This window comes from Hordeum vulgare, chromosome 4H (genome assembly GCF_904849725.1).
Source record: "Hordeum vulgare subsp. vulgare chromosome 4H, MorexV3_pseudomolecules_assembly, whole genome shotgun sequence".
Taxonomy (NCBI): domain Eukaryota; kingdom Viridiplantae; phylum Streptophyta; class Magnoliopsida; order Poales; family Poaceae; genus Hordeum; species Hordeum vulgare.
The window spans coordinates 567,484,163-567,501,422 of record NC_058521.1 but is presented as its reverse complement, the minus strand read 5'-3'; the positions used below and the strand labels follow the sequence as shown (position 1 = coordinate 567,501,422).

The window sequence follows — 17,260 nt, the reverse complement described above, 5'->3', positions numbered from 1 at the left end:
CAGGATGAGAGCTATGAAGAGGCCAACCGACAATTCATCCGATAGAAGCGGACGACGATCGACACGCTTTTCATCGAACTCGATACGGAGGTGAAGGCAACGTTTGCTCCGGAGTTGCGCGTGTCCCCCATGTAACCGGAGTCCGGAACGAAGATTGTTAACTTCTCTGATGACAACTACTAACCGGCGACGGATTTAGTTAATCTATGTACTATGTAGATGTTTTATTTGCATTGTTTGTATAATTTTAAGAATTTATATATGAGATATTTGGATGCATAGAAGTATTTAAAAAAATGATCGATCAGTGTTCATGTACGCCTAGATGTTTGAGAGCCGGATTTGCCAATTCCAGCTAGAGATGCTCTTACAACGCATGCTAATGCTGCATGTTGAGAGCAACTCCAACCGACCGACTCAAACGTACGGTGATTTTGTTTGTTTTTTGTTTGTTTGGGTCGTCCGCCAGCTTTGTGTTCATCCGGTTTATGATTTAGGTCGGCAGCGCGCCCAACGCGCCAATCCATATTTGTCCGCGTGGCCGGCTAGTCGTCGTCGATTTTCAACAAATACAAACATTTTTCAAAAGCAAATGATATAGCATAGTTTCACAACCAAAAACAAAATATAGTAAACTTTTACAAGCCCAACGAAAACTAAACTATCTACAAGATACACCTATTGATTGCCAACATGATCTCATATATGCTCAACCAAATCATTTTGCAACTGGATATGAGTTTCCAAATCACGTATTTTATGATGAAATTGGGTGAGTTGTGCAAAAGATGCCGCTTTTCCGCCATGCTGAGGCACCACATTGTCACCCTGAAACTCAAATCCTTGATCGTGGAGATGTTCCGGACGCTCATCCTCTACGATCATATTGTGTATGATCACACACGCAGTCATCACTTCCCACAATTTCTTGGTGCTCCAAGTTCTAGTAGGATACCGAACTATGCCCCATCGAGATTGTAGAACACCAAAGGCACGTCTACATCCTTCCTAGCACTCTCTTGCTCTTGGGAAAATCTTCTCCTCTTCTCTTCGACAAGGTTGGAGATTGTGTTCACAATAGTGGTTCATTGTGGATAGATTCCGTCAGCTAGATAGTATCCTTTGTTGTAGTTGTGACCGTTGATGTTAACGTTGACCGGCAGGTTGTTGCCTTCGGCAGGCCTTGCAAACATCGGCGAACATTGAAGCACGTTGATATCATTGTGTGATCCGACCATGCCAAAGAAAGAGTGCGAGATCGAGAGATCTTGAGAGGCCACAGCCTCAAGTATGACAGTGCAAGCCTTGACGTGACCCTTATATTGGCCTTGCCAAGCGGTAGTGCAGTTCTTCCACTCCAAGTGCATGCAGTCTATGCTTCCAATCATCCCTCGGAAGCCCCGGCTAGCATTAGTCGCCAACAAAAGGGTTGTGCCTGTAGCAGTTGGCTCTCTCAAGTACTGAGGGCCAAAGACTGCAACCACGGCCTTGCAGAATCTGTACAACGACTCTAGACATGTAGACTCTCTTATACGGACGTACTCATTCATAAGATCACCGGGTACTCTGTAAGCAAGCATCCGGATGGCTGCAGTGCATTTCTAATAAGATGAGAAGCCAAAATTTCCAATGGGATCCTCTTTGTACTCGAAGTAGTCATCGTATCCGACCACCCCCTCTCGAATCCGGTTGAAAACATGCCTAGCAACATGGAAACGACACCGGAATTTCTGATGTTTGAACAATGGGTTGCTTGTGTCAAAGTAGTCCCTCCATAAAAGGAAGTGTTCGTTCTCTCGGTTGCGATTCAACGCCGGAACATGTCCCGGAATCGAGCCTAGGAACAACGGCCGCTGCTTATTAAGGTGGCCATGGACCAGCACGGCAGACAGCATCTCTTCATCGTCGGATGAGGAATCGTCAGTCGCATAGGACATTATGAAAAAAGAACTCGTTGGCGTAGTCCATTTTGTACCTTGAGGCAAACTGTCGAACAGCTTGCGGGCGTGGACGACGAAGCTGACCGGCGATGACGGATTGGGGTCGGGGAAGCTGCGGTGGCCCGGGCGGTGATGCGACCGGCGGCGTGGGTAGGCGGTGGGGAGGTACAGGAGGAGGCGACGGAACTGGGTGGTGCCGACGACGGGGTTGGAAGGGAGGCGAGGGCTAGCTGTCGACACTGTTAGTAGGGGTGGAGGACAAACAATATGCCATCGATTGACGGACCAGGGATGGAGAAAGCGGACGTCGTCCGTGTCCTTTCCGATCCAAATCAGGCTTAGAATTATATTGAGAATGGGTCAGCAGGCGGACGAAAAGCGGACGCGCGTCCATTTGGGTTGACGCGTTGGGTCGTCTTTTCTGTTCGCATGGACCCAAACGGACAACGACGAATGAAATGGGTCGTTCATTAAAGTTGCTCTCAAAGTTCAAAACGCGGAGGATTTTCCATGGGGTGACTCGGGTCGATTTTCGCGAGGGAAGCAGCCTTTTATCACTCACAAACAAAAAAGGCAATTGATGTTTTTTTGGGCGCACGTAGGTGCAGTCCTTCAGATGCATTGATGGAGAACCAAGGCGCATCACATGACGCGACGCCATCACGCCCGGAGCGAGATAGAGAGAGAGAGCGGCAGTAGGGGCCGGCCATGGAGCAGCAAAAGAAGCAGGCGCGATGGTGCCACACTGGTGCATCTGCCGTCTGGAGAGGTCGATCGTCTCCTTGGAGTCCGTCGCCGTGCCATCTGCCATGCACCTTTCGTTTCGATTGGGGCGCACACCCAAACATTGCTTCACAGAGCCTATCAGCAGCAGCTAGCAATGAATTGAAGCGAAGCGGATTTGAAAAGTCAGAACCCGGCGAGCTTGCTATTAATTAAATGGAAGGAAGGAGGGCGCATAAATGGGCTCACATATCTCCGGACACGAAAGCCTGAGCTCCCCATGCATCCTCTGTCTCTCTCAGTGTTTCATCGCCTGCCCTCCTGCCCGCCAGCAGTGGCGCACTGGTACTGTCTTCAGAAGCCCTGTTCTTGTTCGTGCAGGTTTGCAGCTGCAGCGCGGCCGGCCAGGACGCAGTGCACCTCCCTTCCTGCTTGATCATTTATGCTTACCGCAGTGCACACAGCCTGGCCTGCCACATTACTCATTTATAGCCTCCACTGACGTAAGGCCCAAAACAAGCCGGAAACATGGGGTGCATTTGATCCAGGACGCCTGTCTCTGCCTCCCATGTTTCCTTCTTCTTTCAGTTAAAAAAAAATGTTCTCTTCTTCTTCAGCTCACCCCACTCATGCATGCCATGCCAGTACGAGGCTAGAAGCAGGTTGGATGAAGTAATCATGCCATGTTTGCTTCATCTCAAACATAGCACAAGTAACCCCAACAGGTTGAGTGACATTTATCGATTTTTGTTCCTGCCAATGCGGTTCAATTATTTCGCAACTCAGGCAGTTATACATGTTACATACAGTATCTCCTTATTTGGTTCTGTCCCCTTCTCGCACATTATCTCATCATCTCGCGATCCGAAAGCTTGAGCTTGCCTTCCCAATCGGCGGCTGTTGCTTTCACGGATCACGCCGGCGCGAGCAATGAGGACAGTCTACTTGGAACCCGATCCCTGGACGTCTACCAGCTGATAAAGATCTCCACGTCGTTGGTGTCGCAGAGGAAGGAATTGCCTGAGAATAAAAGGATACTGGTAAGTGATGAGATCAAGCTGAGAATAATCAGCTGCGTGGAAAAGCACGAGATTAGTTCTGCTTACCGCCTCTGCTCAATCAATGAATAGTCAATCTCTGCTATTATAGTTGCTTCATCATGCTCGGTTGTGGCGATCACCTCGCCAAACTAGAAACAAAATGCCAACAGTTAAGCGTGAGATATAACCATACACAACTGAAATAGAGCTTGCAGAATGTGGAGTGTATGGAACACCATGGGTCAAGGCAAAATCACTATAACATAGTAACATACTATTCCTTGTGTTTGTGCTGAGTTTAACTTCCAAGTCTGGACTCCGGAGCACAAAAGATCTGGAGGCTCCTGGCAAACTACAGGGGAATTGGGATCTTAAAATCTGTAATCAACTCACCGGTCCAACAAGAGTGGAATGTCCCCAAGCAACATAACTTGAACCGGTATCTCGAGCTGGAGCACAGGTTGCAACAAAAAGCTGACAGAATAATGTTTGTTACTATTTGAAAGCGAAAACTGAAAGTGGAAATGGCGACTTCCTGTACAGAAAAATGGAGGGCAGCACACCAGTGTTGCTCATACCTGGTTGTCAGCAGCCCTGGCATCATAAAGATATATTCAGAACAGAAGCAGAGATGATGTAATGCAAAGTAAATAGGAAAGATGCTTCAAATGGTACTTATAGAGAAAATTTGACACAAGTGTTGATCTTTTGACTACATCTAAGCTTAATTTAGAAGTACATTATCATCAATACAAGTACACGATATTTAACCTCATTATGTATCTCCTGCATATCATCTCTAAGTTCAAATGCTTCAGACGATGCATACCTTGCCCGTTGAAGCAATTCCCAGTGCAATGGCCCAGTAGTCATGTTGAAAGCACCAGGATAGCATAGCAAATGAGCACCTGCAGTCAACAAATGAGCATTATAATATTTGTATGATCAACAGTGAAGTTGCATGTTTTATGGTATTAGCAACTAAAAATCTAGAAGTGGCGCTCTCCCAGCGGCAAGCAACATGAGTACTACAGGGTCTGCAGTGCATGAAAAGTACATACAGTTATTACTAGCAAGTTTCAACTCATTTAGTTGAAAGGTATCTATTGGGCTGCTATGTCATAAACTCGTAATATTTGGACCAAAGATATTTCGACCTGATTTTTACTAGAAAGGCAAACAAAGTACACATATCTCATAACTTGATAGTCAATCATACTAGTTGCATAGGTTTAAGATTCCTCTTTTAGACACGTTTCTTGGTTGTCAAACCATTCATCTATATAAGCACGTGATTGTATCTGTTATTTACGAAAGAAAAATAAATAAACAAACTATCTGTCAACTTCCCTTTTCAACCAGGCTTTCAGAGCCTTGCCAAACATAGTGTAGAAAGACCCTCCTACCAGCAGATCCTTGATTAACCAGGCCGATAATACAAGTAAATACCACAAATTAAATCATATTTCGCTATGAGTTCTGAGACCAAAAAAATGTGATCCATTACGCACATACATAGTAAGTTAGCAGCTGCTACGAACCACATGAAGTGGCAAATGGCATAGCATTAAAGCGATCCAATTAGAAGTATTCTGTGATGATAACACTACAAACATACTCCCTCCGTTCCTAAATATAAGACCTTGTAGAGATTTCACTATAGACTACATACGGATGTATATATACATAGTCCATAGTGCAATCTCTACAAGGTCTTATATTTAGGAACGGAGGGAGTATAAACCATGTGTAAACTGTAAAGATAGGAAGTGAGAAATTTAGACCTCTTGCAGCATACAACATTGCCAATTCCTGGAAACGAATGTCATAGCAAATGCCTATACCAATTCGGCCCACATCTGAAAAGAATCAACAATATATTAGATTTTATATGTGACAAAAATAAAAATACTTGTGTCGCATCAAGAAAAGAAAGCAGAACAAAGATGATGAAATTCAATTAGCTACAGCAATTGCAGAAGAAATCTAGAGTAGAAGTAAACGAACAATCAGCATCGAAATCTTAAATAACATATCCATAGGAGATTATGAAAGCAAAGAAACATGAGCAGACCATATGGAGGTCTTTAACAATATCAACATCAGTCATAAACATGTTCCGTGTGTAAACCTTAATTCGATGACCCAGATTTTGTGGTTTCAGAACGAAGATCTTGTGTTTTGAGAGCTACCTAATCCTAGTGTGCTTTATTACAACAGAGTAATAAGACAAACCTGTGTCAACAACAGTAAGATCTTGCCCAGCAGTAAGAGTTTTTGATTCCTGAAATGTAATCTTTCCTGGAATATCAATGTCGAAAAGATGGACCTGCATTCATGAAAAGTTCCATTGCTGTGACATATAAAACATCAAGGAACAGCCTTAGGAATAATATTGTTCAGTGTGGAAGAAAAAAATGCCACAAGGCAAAAGTTAACTAATCAAATGTTTTAAATAAGTAATTTAACTATTTTTCTTGTCTAAATCGGCAAATTGATAAAATATGTGTTCTTGTGACTTCACAAGAATATTATGTTTTACATTCGACGGAAGAGAATCACTGTACTGTGTGGACACAGCATGATTGATGTACTAGGCGTTCTGAGCATGTTGGTAGTACTGTACAAAATAAACTGCACTTCTGAAAATACCATGGCTTTTCAAACATAGTTCATCCAGTTGGCATTGTTGTCTGTCACTATGACATACTCTGTCTCTTCATTCTTCAGGTACTATATAAACAAACTACTTAACAGAAATAAGTTTGCACACTTACCTTTCTATGTTTACCCTTAAGCTTGCCATCTGAACCAAAGACGCAGCATGTATTGTACAAGCTGTTACCAGAACGTTCTGATATGGATCCACCAACAAGAGTAATTTGCAAGCTGCGAGCAACATCAGACATCATTGAAAATGACGGAGCTGCATCGCCACCAGCCTCAATGTCCTCAGCATACTCTGGAAAGCTGTCATTTGAATATGGACCATTCCATATCTCCTACACACATAAAAATAGGAAACTGCAACAGGTGAAAGGTAATAAAAAGGCAAAAGTGAATTGTCAAAACAAAGGTAAATCATGTAGTACAAGATGTGGAAAAATGATACAATGGTTCAAAAGTCAAAAGCTGTTTGCGAAGAAAAGTAAGAAACTGAACTATGTTTATGCAGCTAGTGATACTTATCCTAATTAACTTATAATTGGCCGGGAAAAAGCGTGTTGGGCAACCTACACTGAAGTGGGTGGTGCCAAAACCTATTAATGCTGCATTATCTTTTGGCAATTTGATATTGAAAATAACAGCAGTATACCACAAATTTCTAATTTGGCTCGTGACCGAATGGATGGTAAATGCCTAGGCCTCAACAGTCAATACAACAGTGTTGGTAACTGCTAGAATACTAACACAACACAGTGTGAATTAGTGAGCCTGCATCCTTGTAATGTAACTTTTAGAGCACATGACAGCTAGTTATATTGAAGTATCAGAGATAAAAATGCACATGATATAATCCTCTCCCCTTGGCGCATAGCAATGCTACTCACGCTTGAATCTTATAGAATCGCCAGTCAATCATCAAGGAAAACGAGGCTACGCTAATATGCTTCTGCCGATAGGTTTCCTCTGAATCACGACGTTGTCACTCTATACAGTCAGCAGTGAGTCCTCGACGGCCCTCCCATCCGAGAGGAAATTGCTACCGACAGAGCTGGTAACAACAGAGCTTCGTTGGTAGGCACTCACCGGGAGGAGCACGAGCTTGGCGCCGTCGGCCGCGGCGGACTCGATGGCGGCGCGGGCGCGCGCGATGTTGCGAGCCTTGTCCGCCGTTACCGAGAGCTGGCACAGCGCCACCTTGAACTGCGCCCACAGAACCCAAACCCTCTTCAGATCAGACCCCGACCCGACACAAGAGCAAAACGATTAACTCCAACCGGGGACGGGGCGTGACCTTGGAGAGCGGCGGGGCCGGGGGCTCGACGGCGGCGGGCGAGCGCGCGGCCTCCGGGCGGAAGGAGGAGGCGGCGGCGGCCATCGCGGCGATGCGGGGGCGGCGGCGGTAGGGGAGGCTGGCGGCAGCGGAGGTCCGGAGGTGGGAGGGCGAGAGGAGGGAGATGGCTGTGGATGTGGCTGCGGCTCTCATCGGGGGACGGTGGCGTGGCGTAGTCTAGTGTAGCGCGGAGGCCGGCGTGAGTCGTGACGCCCACCGGATGGGGGTGGTTGGGTCTTCGGTGCGGGTGGGCTTCGGCCGGCGGTGGGGACGGGTGTCAACAGTTGACTGTGGCGTTAGAGCATCTACATCCCGACTTGCAGCATCCCTAACAAATCTCGTATAACACCGATCCATAAAACACGTTTACAGTTCGTGAAAAAATATCTTTATGGACCGGCGCGGTTGAGGACAGAGTCAGACCTTACAAAATGAGACTGTAAAAAGATATTCACATAAGATGCTTTTTTACGGGTCGGCTCGAGCTACAGCGAAACAGACCCCTTAAATTTAAACTGTAAATCGATTTTTCGTTTACTTTTCCCCCACATCTTCTTCCTCTCATCCATGTCCATGGTCAACTAAATTTGATCCTAAATACGGAGTGTCGATCCCTGAATCCATCCAGGACCTAGTTAGCTAGCTCCTCCGCCCATGAATCCATCCATGAGCTAGCTACCTAGCTAGCTCCTCCGTCCACGAATCCATCTAGCTCCTCTGTCCACGAATCCATCCAGGAGCTAGCTAGCTCCGGTGTCCACGAATTCATCCAGGAGCTAGCTTCATCCAGGAGCGCGGAGCTAGCTAGCTAGCTTCAGTCGCGGACGCCGAATCCGACCAGGACGTGCAGGGCCGCCACCAGGACGGGAGGGGCGGCGTCCGGGGAAGGGCGGACAGCGATAGGTGACGTCCGGGGCGGCGTACGGTGGATGTGGACGGCGGACGCGGAAGTTTCCGTGGCAGTTGGGCTCCCGTCAACTCCTTTCTCTCGATATAGAGCATCGTAGAAGTGGACGTGAAAATTGTGTTTTTGCACATCGGGAGGAGAATTTTACCGCGTCCCGTAAAAAATATTTACAGGTCCGACGCGTTTGCAGGGTCTGATCGGATAACTTTTTCGTGCGGACCTGTATTTTGACGGTTGTTTTGCAGGTCGGGGCATTATACGGGGTCTGCTAGAGAGCATCTCTACCCCGTATAACACCGATACGCAAGACGCGTTTACAGTTCCCGAAAAACGGGTTTGCGGGTCGACGCATGCGAGGGTAGAGTGAGATCCCGCAAAACGGACGCGAAAAAAAGATATTCACAGAAGATGCTTCATAAGGGCATGTCTACCTTGGATACGACCAAAAATATTTCATATTTGCATATTTGTAAGGTGATTTCTTATAATAATTATGCAATAATTTATTTATGTTATCCGAAATAAAAATACTTCACTTATTTTTATTCCATGCCTAAATGCAGAATTATCAAACTCTTGCACGAACCACGCATGAAGATAAAGGAAGAGGAAATGATTATGTGTTGTTCAATAAGTCCTCTCACATGAAAGGAAATGATTATGTGTTGTTCAAGAATTTCTTTCACGACATTTTTAGCCAAAGAGAAGATAAAGTCCAAGCCTCTCACGTTCTGGACTCAAATTCGAACTACACACACATACCTGTCTCAAAACGTCAACAACGTTTTCATACGGACTCCGAATTGGGTGATTCTTTTTTTGTTGGAAAGTAGATTTCATGTAAGTTCCAGCCCAATTGGAATTGCCTTAAAATTCATTCGAAGCGTGAAGATATTGAGGAAACAATCTGACGTTGCACTAGAATCCAAGTCAAACTACAAGTCAAAAGGTGTTGCATCACCTCCACTTGGGGCCATAGGCCTTGTACGACCTAGGGTTAGTTTTAGGCTACCTTGGGATGTCCTCCCACCTCCTTGGCCGCCACCCCTTGCTCCTATATAAGTAGATCAACCTAGTAGCTTTTTGCTTAGGATTTGTTTAGTTAAAAGTTAGTCATTGTAACTTCGTGTACTTCGTTTGTGTCCGACGACCAGACCAAGACCGCTTTCGGATCGCCACCCTTATCAATACTTCATATATATTCGTAATATTCATATTGCTTTTATCATATTCTTGCTTGTTCTTCGATTGCTTGCAGGAAGAGACCTTTGTGGTCAGGTTGATCGTGCTCCGGCGTGGTCAATAACCTCTTGGAGTTGGTTTAGCGATTTCTAAGGTGCAAAGTCGTGCACGTTTGTAGTCGGATCGTCAAAGTCGTCTCCACCAAATCGATAGCCACCATCTCATCGAAAGATCGGGCCCCTTGTCTCTATCAAGCGGTATCAGTTTTCAAGATGCTCGGTGAGAATTTCCAGTTATCCCTAGATTAGATTTATTTTTCTTACCTATTACCCAAGAAAAAGCCACAAAAACGAGTTAGATCTAATCATCATTTGTCCAAGCCAGTCTAAGCCTTTGCATTTTTCTTTTTAGTTCTTACATAGTTGAACTATCGGTTGCATCGTCGTGTCAAGTTGCTAGTCTTAGTGTCTAGTTCTTTTAGAGTTTCGAGTTCTACTCACATTAGTCACACCACCGTTGCATCATCATCCCTTTCATTGTCGCCCACCACCATCCATCAATATTCACCATGTGCTCCAATTGTTCATTGTTATTATCATACTTGAGGTCGTTCGCATCTATGCTGGATCCAATCTGCATCTTATTTGGTTGTTGGAGAGAAGAGAAAAAAGTAAGAAAAAAAGTAAAAACAATGAGAGAAAAAAAGAGAGAAGAGATTTTTTTTTGCAGTGTTCAGTAAGACATGTGTATCTTCCTCATATAGAGTTCATTTTGGCTCCATGAGCACTCAAATTCGAGCGATCGACGAGCCGCATTTGAATAGTTCATCAAGCTAGTTCATTATTGTCACCTTTAAATCAGCTTCTAAATAGGACTTTTTGCCCACCGAAGGTCGCAAACATAGTTTGTCAATATTTTTCAGGTTGGTTTCCAAATTTTTTGACTCCTCATACGAAACCGGAATTGAGTGATTCTTTTGCATTGACAAGCTTGGGTCAGTGGCAATCTTGAGGAAAAAGTATCAAAAGTTTGACATAATATTTTCCGGTGTAAAGTAGCAGAGAGTGTTTTGGTATATCATGCTTAGCGGTCATTTATCATCATTATCTTTACTATCATTGTGATCTTCACTTATATCTTGCTATTTAGAGCTACTTCATATCATCCGTTGCTGATACTTGTGGTATGTCGTAACTCCTTTAGTGTTTTAGGCTCGCGTCTCTAGTACAGTCTAGCCTAGGACCAGCACATTACCGTCGTTGAGCGTTTATTCAACATTGCATCTCTGAATATATTATTGCTAATGTTTTTACCATGCATTAAGCCTTCCTAGATCCACATATTTCTACACCGTGTATACATACGTTTATGTGGTAATCGCTTCACTCAGTCTTTGGAGATATTGACATCGTCCGTTGCGGGTCACCACCTGCTGCATGATAAGAATTTGTAAGACATTTATATTTGCTTTACTATGAGCGTTCTACCACCACATCCTAGTAGTTCGTAAGAACAATATTCTTGGATTTTGTTTCTTGCTTCTGCTAGTCATGAGGTGATGGATGAGGTCACAAGGGATATACAAGGAGATATCCCATGGTGTATGCTCTTTTGCGGATGATGTGGTGCTAGTCGATGATAGCCGAACGGGGGTTAATAGAAAGTTAGAGTTATGGAGGCGGACTCTAGAATCGAAAGGTTTTAGGCTTAGTAGAACTAAAACTGAATACATGAGGTGCAGTTTTAGTGCTACTAGTCACGAGGATGGAGAGGTTAGCCTTGGTGGGCAGGTGGTACCGGAGAGAGACACGTTTCGATATTTGGGGTCCATGTTGCAGAAGGATGGTGATATCGATGAAGACGTGGGCCACCGAATCAAGGCTGGGTGGATGAAGTGGCCCCAAGCTTCTGGCGTACTCTGTGACAAGAGAGTGCCACAAAAGCTAAAAGGCAGGTTTTATAGGACAGCTATCCGACCTGCGATGTTGTATGGCGCGGAGTGTTGGCCAACCAAGAGACGACATATCCAACAGTTAGGTGTAGCAGAGATGCGCATGTTGAGATGGACATGTGGCCACACAAGGAAGGATCGGGTACGGAATGACGATATACGAGAGAGACCTGGGGTAGCACCGATTGAAGAGAAGCTGGTCCAACATCGTCTCAGATGGTTTGGACATATTCAACGGAGGCCACCGGAAGCGCCGGTGTATAGCAGACGGATAAAGCATGGTGAGAATGTTAAGAGGGGTCGTGGTAGACCAAACTTGACATGGGAGGAGTCCGTTAAGAGAGACCTGAAGGTTTGGAATATCGACAAAGACTTAGCCATGGACAGGGGTGCGTGGAAGTTAGCTATCCACGTTCCAGAGCCATGACTTGGCTTCGAGATCTTATGGGTTTCAACTCTAGCCTACCCCAACTTGTTTGGGACTGAAAGGCTTGGTTGTTGTTGTTGTTGTTGTTGTTGTTGTTGCTTCTAGTAGTCATGAAAGGATCCAGAGTTGTCAATTCATGGTCTTCTTCGATCGTGGAGACGTGCCACCACAACAACTGTTACGAGAGGTGCAGAGAGATACAAATGTACATCATGAGGTTAATCTTTCTATACCAACATTTAATGGCCATTTTAGACATGCTTTATATATTGAATGGGAGTTTGAAATAAGTGATATATTTTCTTTCCATAATTTTGCTAAACATAAGAAAGTTAAGGTCACAGTTAGTTCTTTTACTAGTTATGCTTTAGTTTGGTGGAGCGGATATTGTCGGTTACACCCTGGTTATATACCTACTACTTAGGATGATTTGAAACTTGCCATGGGACACACATTCGTTCCTCCTTATTATACTCGTGACATGATTAAAAAGTTACAACATTTAAAACAAGGTAGTGACACCGTAACAAAATATTATAATGATTTACAAACGACCTTGTTGTATTCCTCATTAGAAGAAAATGGAGAAGATTTTATGGATAGATTTTGGGGAGGATTAAACCGTGATATTCAGGAGATACTAATTCATGAAAAGTGTTATCCTATGGATGGTTTGTTTCGTCTTGCTTGCAAAGCTGAACAGGAAATAAAACGACGCGTTGCCCACAAGGAGAACGAGCGCAAGGTGCATACTCCAAGAGTTGATATGGTTGTTCCTCCAACTATTGGCTGTATGATGACAACCACATCAATTGTTGTGAGGGCTACATCACCTTCACCATGTGACACGTTACCATCGAGAGCGCCTAAATCATCTAGTTGATTATAAGAGGTAATGACAACGGTACTTATCTTCCACCTCCACATGAGTATGATAAATGTCATGTTAATTGCAATGTACCCTCTGATGAGCTACCCATTAATTTGGTCACACCATCTATTTTAGGGACTATATTTGACTTTGACATGTAATCAAATAACTACAATATCAACAATGTTGAGTGAACCCATTAAATTAACCGTTGATGAGAAAGACCCATGTGAATCAGAGAATAAATCAAATTTGCGTCAAATATTTTTTTAAATAATTGTGCCAATGTTTAATCATTTTGATATGACCTCTAATCTTGGTGATGATTCTATGTCAAATGACTTGTTGCATGTTTGTTTATTTAAGCATGTTGTAGCATGTAAATTTGAAACAATGAAAGTGTATTCACGAATGTTAGGATGGTTTAATGATGAACATTGTTAACCCTTTGATATGAATAAGGACTTCACTTATATGTCAAACTGAGTTGCAATATTTTCATGCCTTCTACTTCTTGTGATAATATTTTGGCTTTATATTTCATAACATATGAAAGTTACTCGTGTATACATGTGTCATATGTGCAAAAAACAAGGGAAGTAAAAAATGGATGACATATACATATACAACATGTATGCTTTGTCTCTTTTATTGACCATATTTAAAATTAAGCAACGTCGAGGACGACTTTGTTTTCAAAAAGGGGAAGATGATGAGGACATGGCTACCTTGGATACGACCAAAAATATTTCATATTTGCATATTTGTGAGGTGTTTTCTTATAATAATTATGCAATAATTTATTTATGTTATCCAGAATAAAAAATACTTCACCTATTTTATCAAAGGAAATGATTACATGTTGTTCAAGAAGTTCTCTCATGTCACTTTTAGCCCAAGAGAAGATAAAGTCCAAGTCTCTCACATTCTGGACTCAGATTCGGGCTGCACAGACACACCTGTCTCAAAACGTCAACAACATTTTCATACAGACTCCAAATTGGGTGATTTTTTTTGTTGGAAATTAGATTTTATGTACATTACAGCCTAAGTGGAATCACCTTAAAATTCGTTCGGAGCATGGAGATATTGAGGAAACAATCTAACATTGCACGAGAATACAAGTCAAACTACAAGTCAAAAGGTGTTGCATCACCTCCGGTTGGGCCCATAGGCCTTGTACGACCTAAGGTTAGTTTTAGTCTGCCTTGGGACATCCTCCCACCTCCTTGGCCGCCATCCCTTGCTCCTATAAAAGTAGATCAATCTAGTAGTTTTTTGCTTGAGATTTGTTTAGTTAAAAGTTAGCCATTGCAACTTCGTGTACTTCGTTTGTGTCCAATGGTCAGACCAAGACCGCTTTCGGATCCCCCCTTATCAATACTTCATATATATTCACAATATTCAGATTGCTTTTATCATATTCTTGCTTGTTCTTCGATTGCTTGCAGGAAGAGACCTTCGTGGTCAGTTTGATCATGCTTCGACATGGTCAATAACCTCTTGGAGTTGGTTTAGAGATTGCTAAGACGCAACGTCGTGCATGTTTGTAGTCGGATTGTCAAAGTCATCTCCACTAAATTGATAGCCACCATCTCATCGAAATATCGACCCCCTCGCCTCTATCAATGTTCTTTTATGGGTTGGCTACGCGGGGTGTGTTGGGGTGCCGCCGCATTGACCCGCGAACCGAAAAACCCCAATAGGCGAATTTGATAGTGATTCGACAAATGAGTTCAAATTGAAACAATAAAACATAGTTCGCAATCATCCATATTACAATGATTATTCAAATTACTGAAGCAAACTAAATAATTCAATACAAAACTTTGAATTAAATGAAAATGAATGGAAAAATGGAATGAATATGAAAATTAAAAGGAATACAAATCACACATGAATGAATGAAAATGAATGGAAAAATGGAATGTGTTACTACCCAGGACTGTGCCGATGGTGCTCAATGAGATCCTACTGAAGCTGAAAGTGGGTGTTTGCATTTTCAATCTCCTTGTAGGTCTGAAGAAAAGCTCTAATGCGTTTAGAGTCTCTAGCTGGTTTGACACGGCTACCGACATTGTCGTAGAAGAACTCCAAGCCCATGCCTCTCTCATGTTCGATAGTCATATTGTGAAGAATAAGACAACATGTCATGATGTTTTTCAAGGATCGCTTGTCCCAAAAACGAGCGGGACCACGAACAATGGCATACCTAGATTGCAAAACTCCTAATGCCCTTTCAATGTCTTTTCGGGCTGCCTCTTGTGCCCTTGCGAATTCACGTTGTTTCCTAGTTTGGTGGTCTTTGATGCTCTTGACAAATATGCACCAAGAAGGGTATATACCATATGCAAGATAGTACCCCTTTGTGTATTCATGCCCATTTATAGTGTAGTTGTAAGCAGGAGCATCACCACTAGCAAGCCTAGCAAACAAATGAGACCATTGCAACACATTGATACCATTGAGAGTACCCGGCAAAGACCGTTGCCGACGGTCAATCCTCGTTGCCTCTTTCGGTTCTCGTCTTCGTGCTCCTTCACGGCAAGGGCCATCACCAACATCTGCTCGTGATAGTTGACAAGCAGCATCTCAACATCCGAGTCGTCCGAATTGGGAGAATTGTCGAGCAAAAACTTCTCGCACGGGCTCAATTCCATCTAAACTCACAAATACATGCACCACATTAACCAACTATGCATACCGCTAGGCACAAGCACAAGTACAAACTCACTGGCTGCTCGGGGGCGGTGGATCTTCGGTGGTGACTCTCCGGGGGTGGATCGGCAGATCCGGGGAGCCGGTGCAGCGGCTCGGTGGAAGAGGGTAGGGGCGTCCCAAAGTGCGATTCCGCCCGTAGATTTGGCGAGAATCACGGGCGGCAGACGGGGCGAAACCAATGGTGGGAAACGGCGGAAGGGGGTGGGGAAAGGGCATGGGCTGAAATGTCCCTCCCGCCAACCGCTTTCCTAGGATACGGGGCACCATAGGGGTGAGGTGCAAACGTGCATTTTCATTGGTTGGGGATGGGATTTTGCCGCGCCCCTCAATAATATTTATGGGTCGAACGCATTTGCAGGGTCTGCTTGGGCAGCATTTTCTGCGCCAACCCACATTTTGGCGGTTATTTTGTGGGTTGGGGCATTATACGGGGTCTGCTAGAGATGCTCTTAGCAAATCCCACCCCCTATACGCCCGCGGGCGCGCGGGGCATCCCCGAGAACAGCGCCCGCCGGTCCTTCATATGTTGCTTCGCATATCCATATATCTTAAATAGAACCCTCAAATCCATGCAATCTATACACGCCGATCATATCATACAAATTGTCCGAATTCAACAGTTCAAAACAAAGCAAATCAAAGCAGAGTTCAACAAACTGGACATGCCAAAATGAAATCAATGTCGATCACAAGGGATTCTTGTCGGATCACTCATCGGACGCGCCCATCTATGCGTCCTGCGTCCGGGCTTCGTGCTCCACCTGCATCCTGGTTGCGTGCTCCGCTGTCGTAGCCTCCCTCACCACCTCCTGCAACCTACACTCGTTGATCTCCTTCTTCTTCTCTGCAAGCCACTTCTTTGCAGGTGTATCCAAGTGGGTTTCATCCAGCAACATGGTAATTTGCATCCTCCGCGTCTCGTGCGAGTTGCAACCTCTCCTTCTCGAGCTCAATCTTCACAAATGTCTTGTCCTTCTCAAGTTCCCATTTTATGAAAATAAGATGAGATGGGAGTTGCCACTCCCATCCCACTTTGAGGCCGATTGGTCACTTGTGAATAGTATTCGACGTATTTGTTCACTTCTCCTTGAATGACCTCCCATCAATGTTGGAGATATGTCACATTGTGGATGGCGACGATAAGATGCAGCTCCACATACTCTTTCTATTCATGATAGTCCTTTCAAATCTTCTCCCAATACGTGTTCCCCTTTTGCTCAGTGCTGCTTATTGGATCCAATGTTGCATCCAACCAAGATTTAACCAACAAGATGTCCTCATATCTTGTGAAAGGTGGACCTCTTGCGTTAGCCGTCTTCTTCTTCTTCTTCTTCTTTTTCCTTTTCTTCTTCTTCTTCTTCTTGCTTGGATAAATAACGTATGTTGCCCCAATTACAAATATGATGGTCTCGTCCAATTCATAATCCATCTCGGCCCGATCTTCATTTTTCATTGATCATGCTTGCCACTACGCCTCCTACACGATCATGGTTTCCAAGTA

The 17,260-nt window shown here is 44.0% G+C and overlaps 1 protein-coding gene across 1 annotated transcript; it reads right to left on the bottom strand.

The window, feature by feature from the left end:
- Nucleotides 1–3,326: 3,326 nt before the first annotated feature.
- LOC123449594 (omega-amidase, chloroplastic) lies at nt 3,327–7,974 on the bottom strand. Its single transcript, XM_045126870.1, has 10 exons — nt 7,662–7,974; nt 7,454–7,570; nt 6,481–6,705; nt 5,939–6,032; nt 5,488–5,562; nt 4,533–4,611; nt 4,282–4,297; nt 4,097–4,177; nt 3,770–3,852; nt 3,327–3,683 (listed from the first exon to the last, which is right to left on the bottom strand). The coding sequence occupies exons 1-10, from the start codon at nt 7,851–7,853 to the stop codon at nt 3,605–3,607; spliced, it is 1,041 nt and encodes a 346-aa protein (XP_044982805.1). The 5' UTR covers nt 7,854–7,974; the 3' UTR covers nt 3,327–3,604.
- Nucleotides 7,975–17,260: the final 9,286 nt, after the last annotated feature.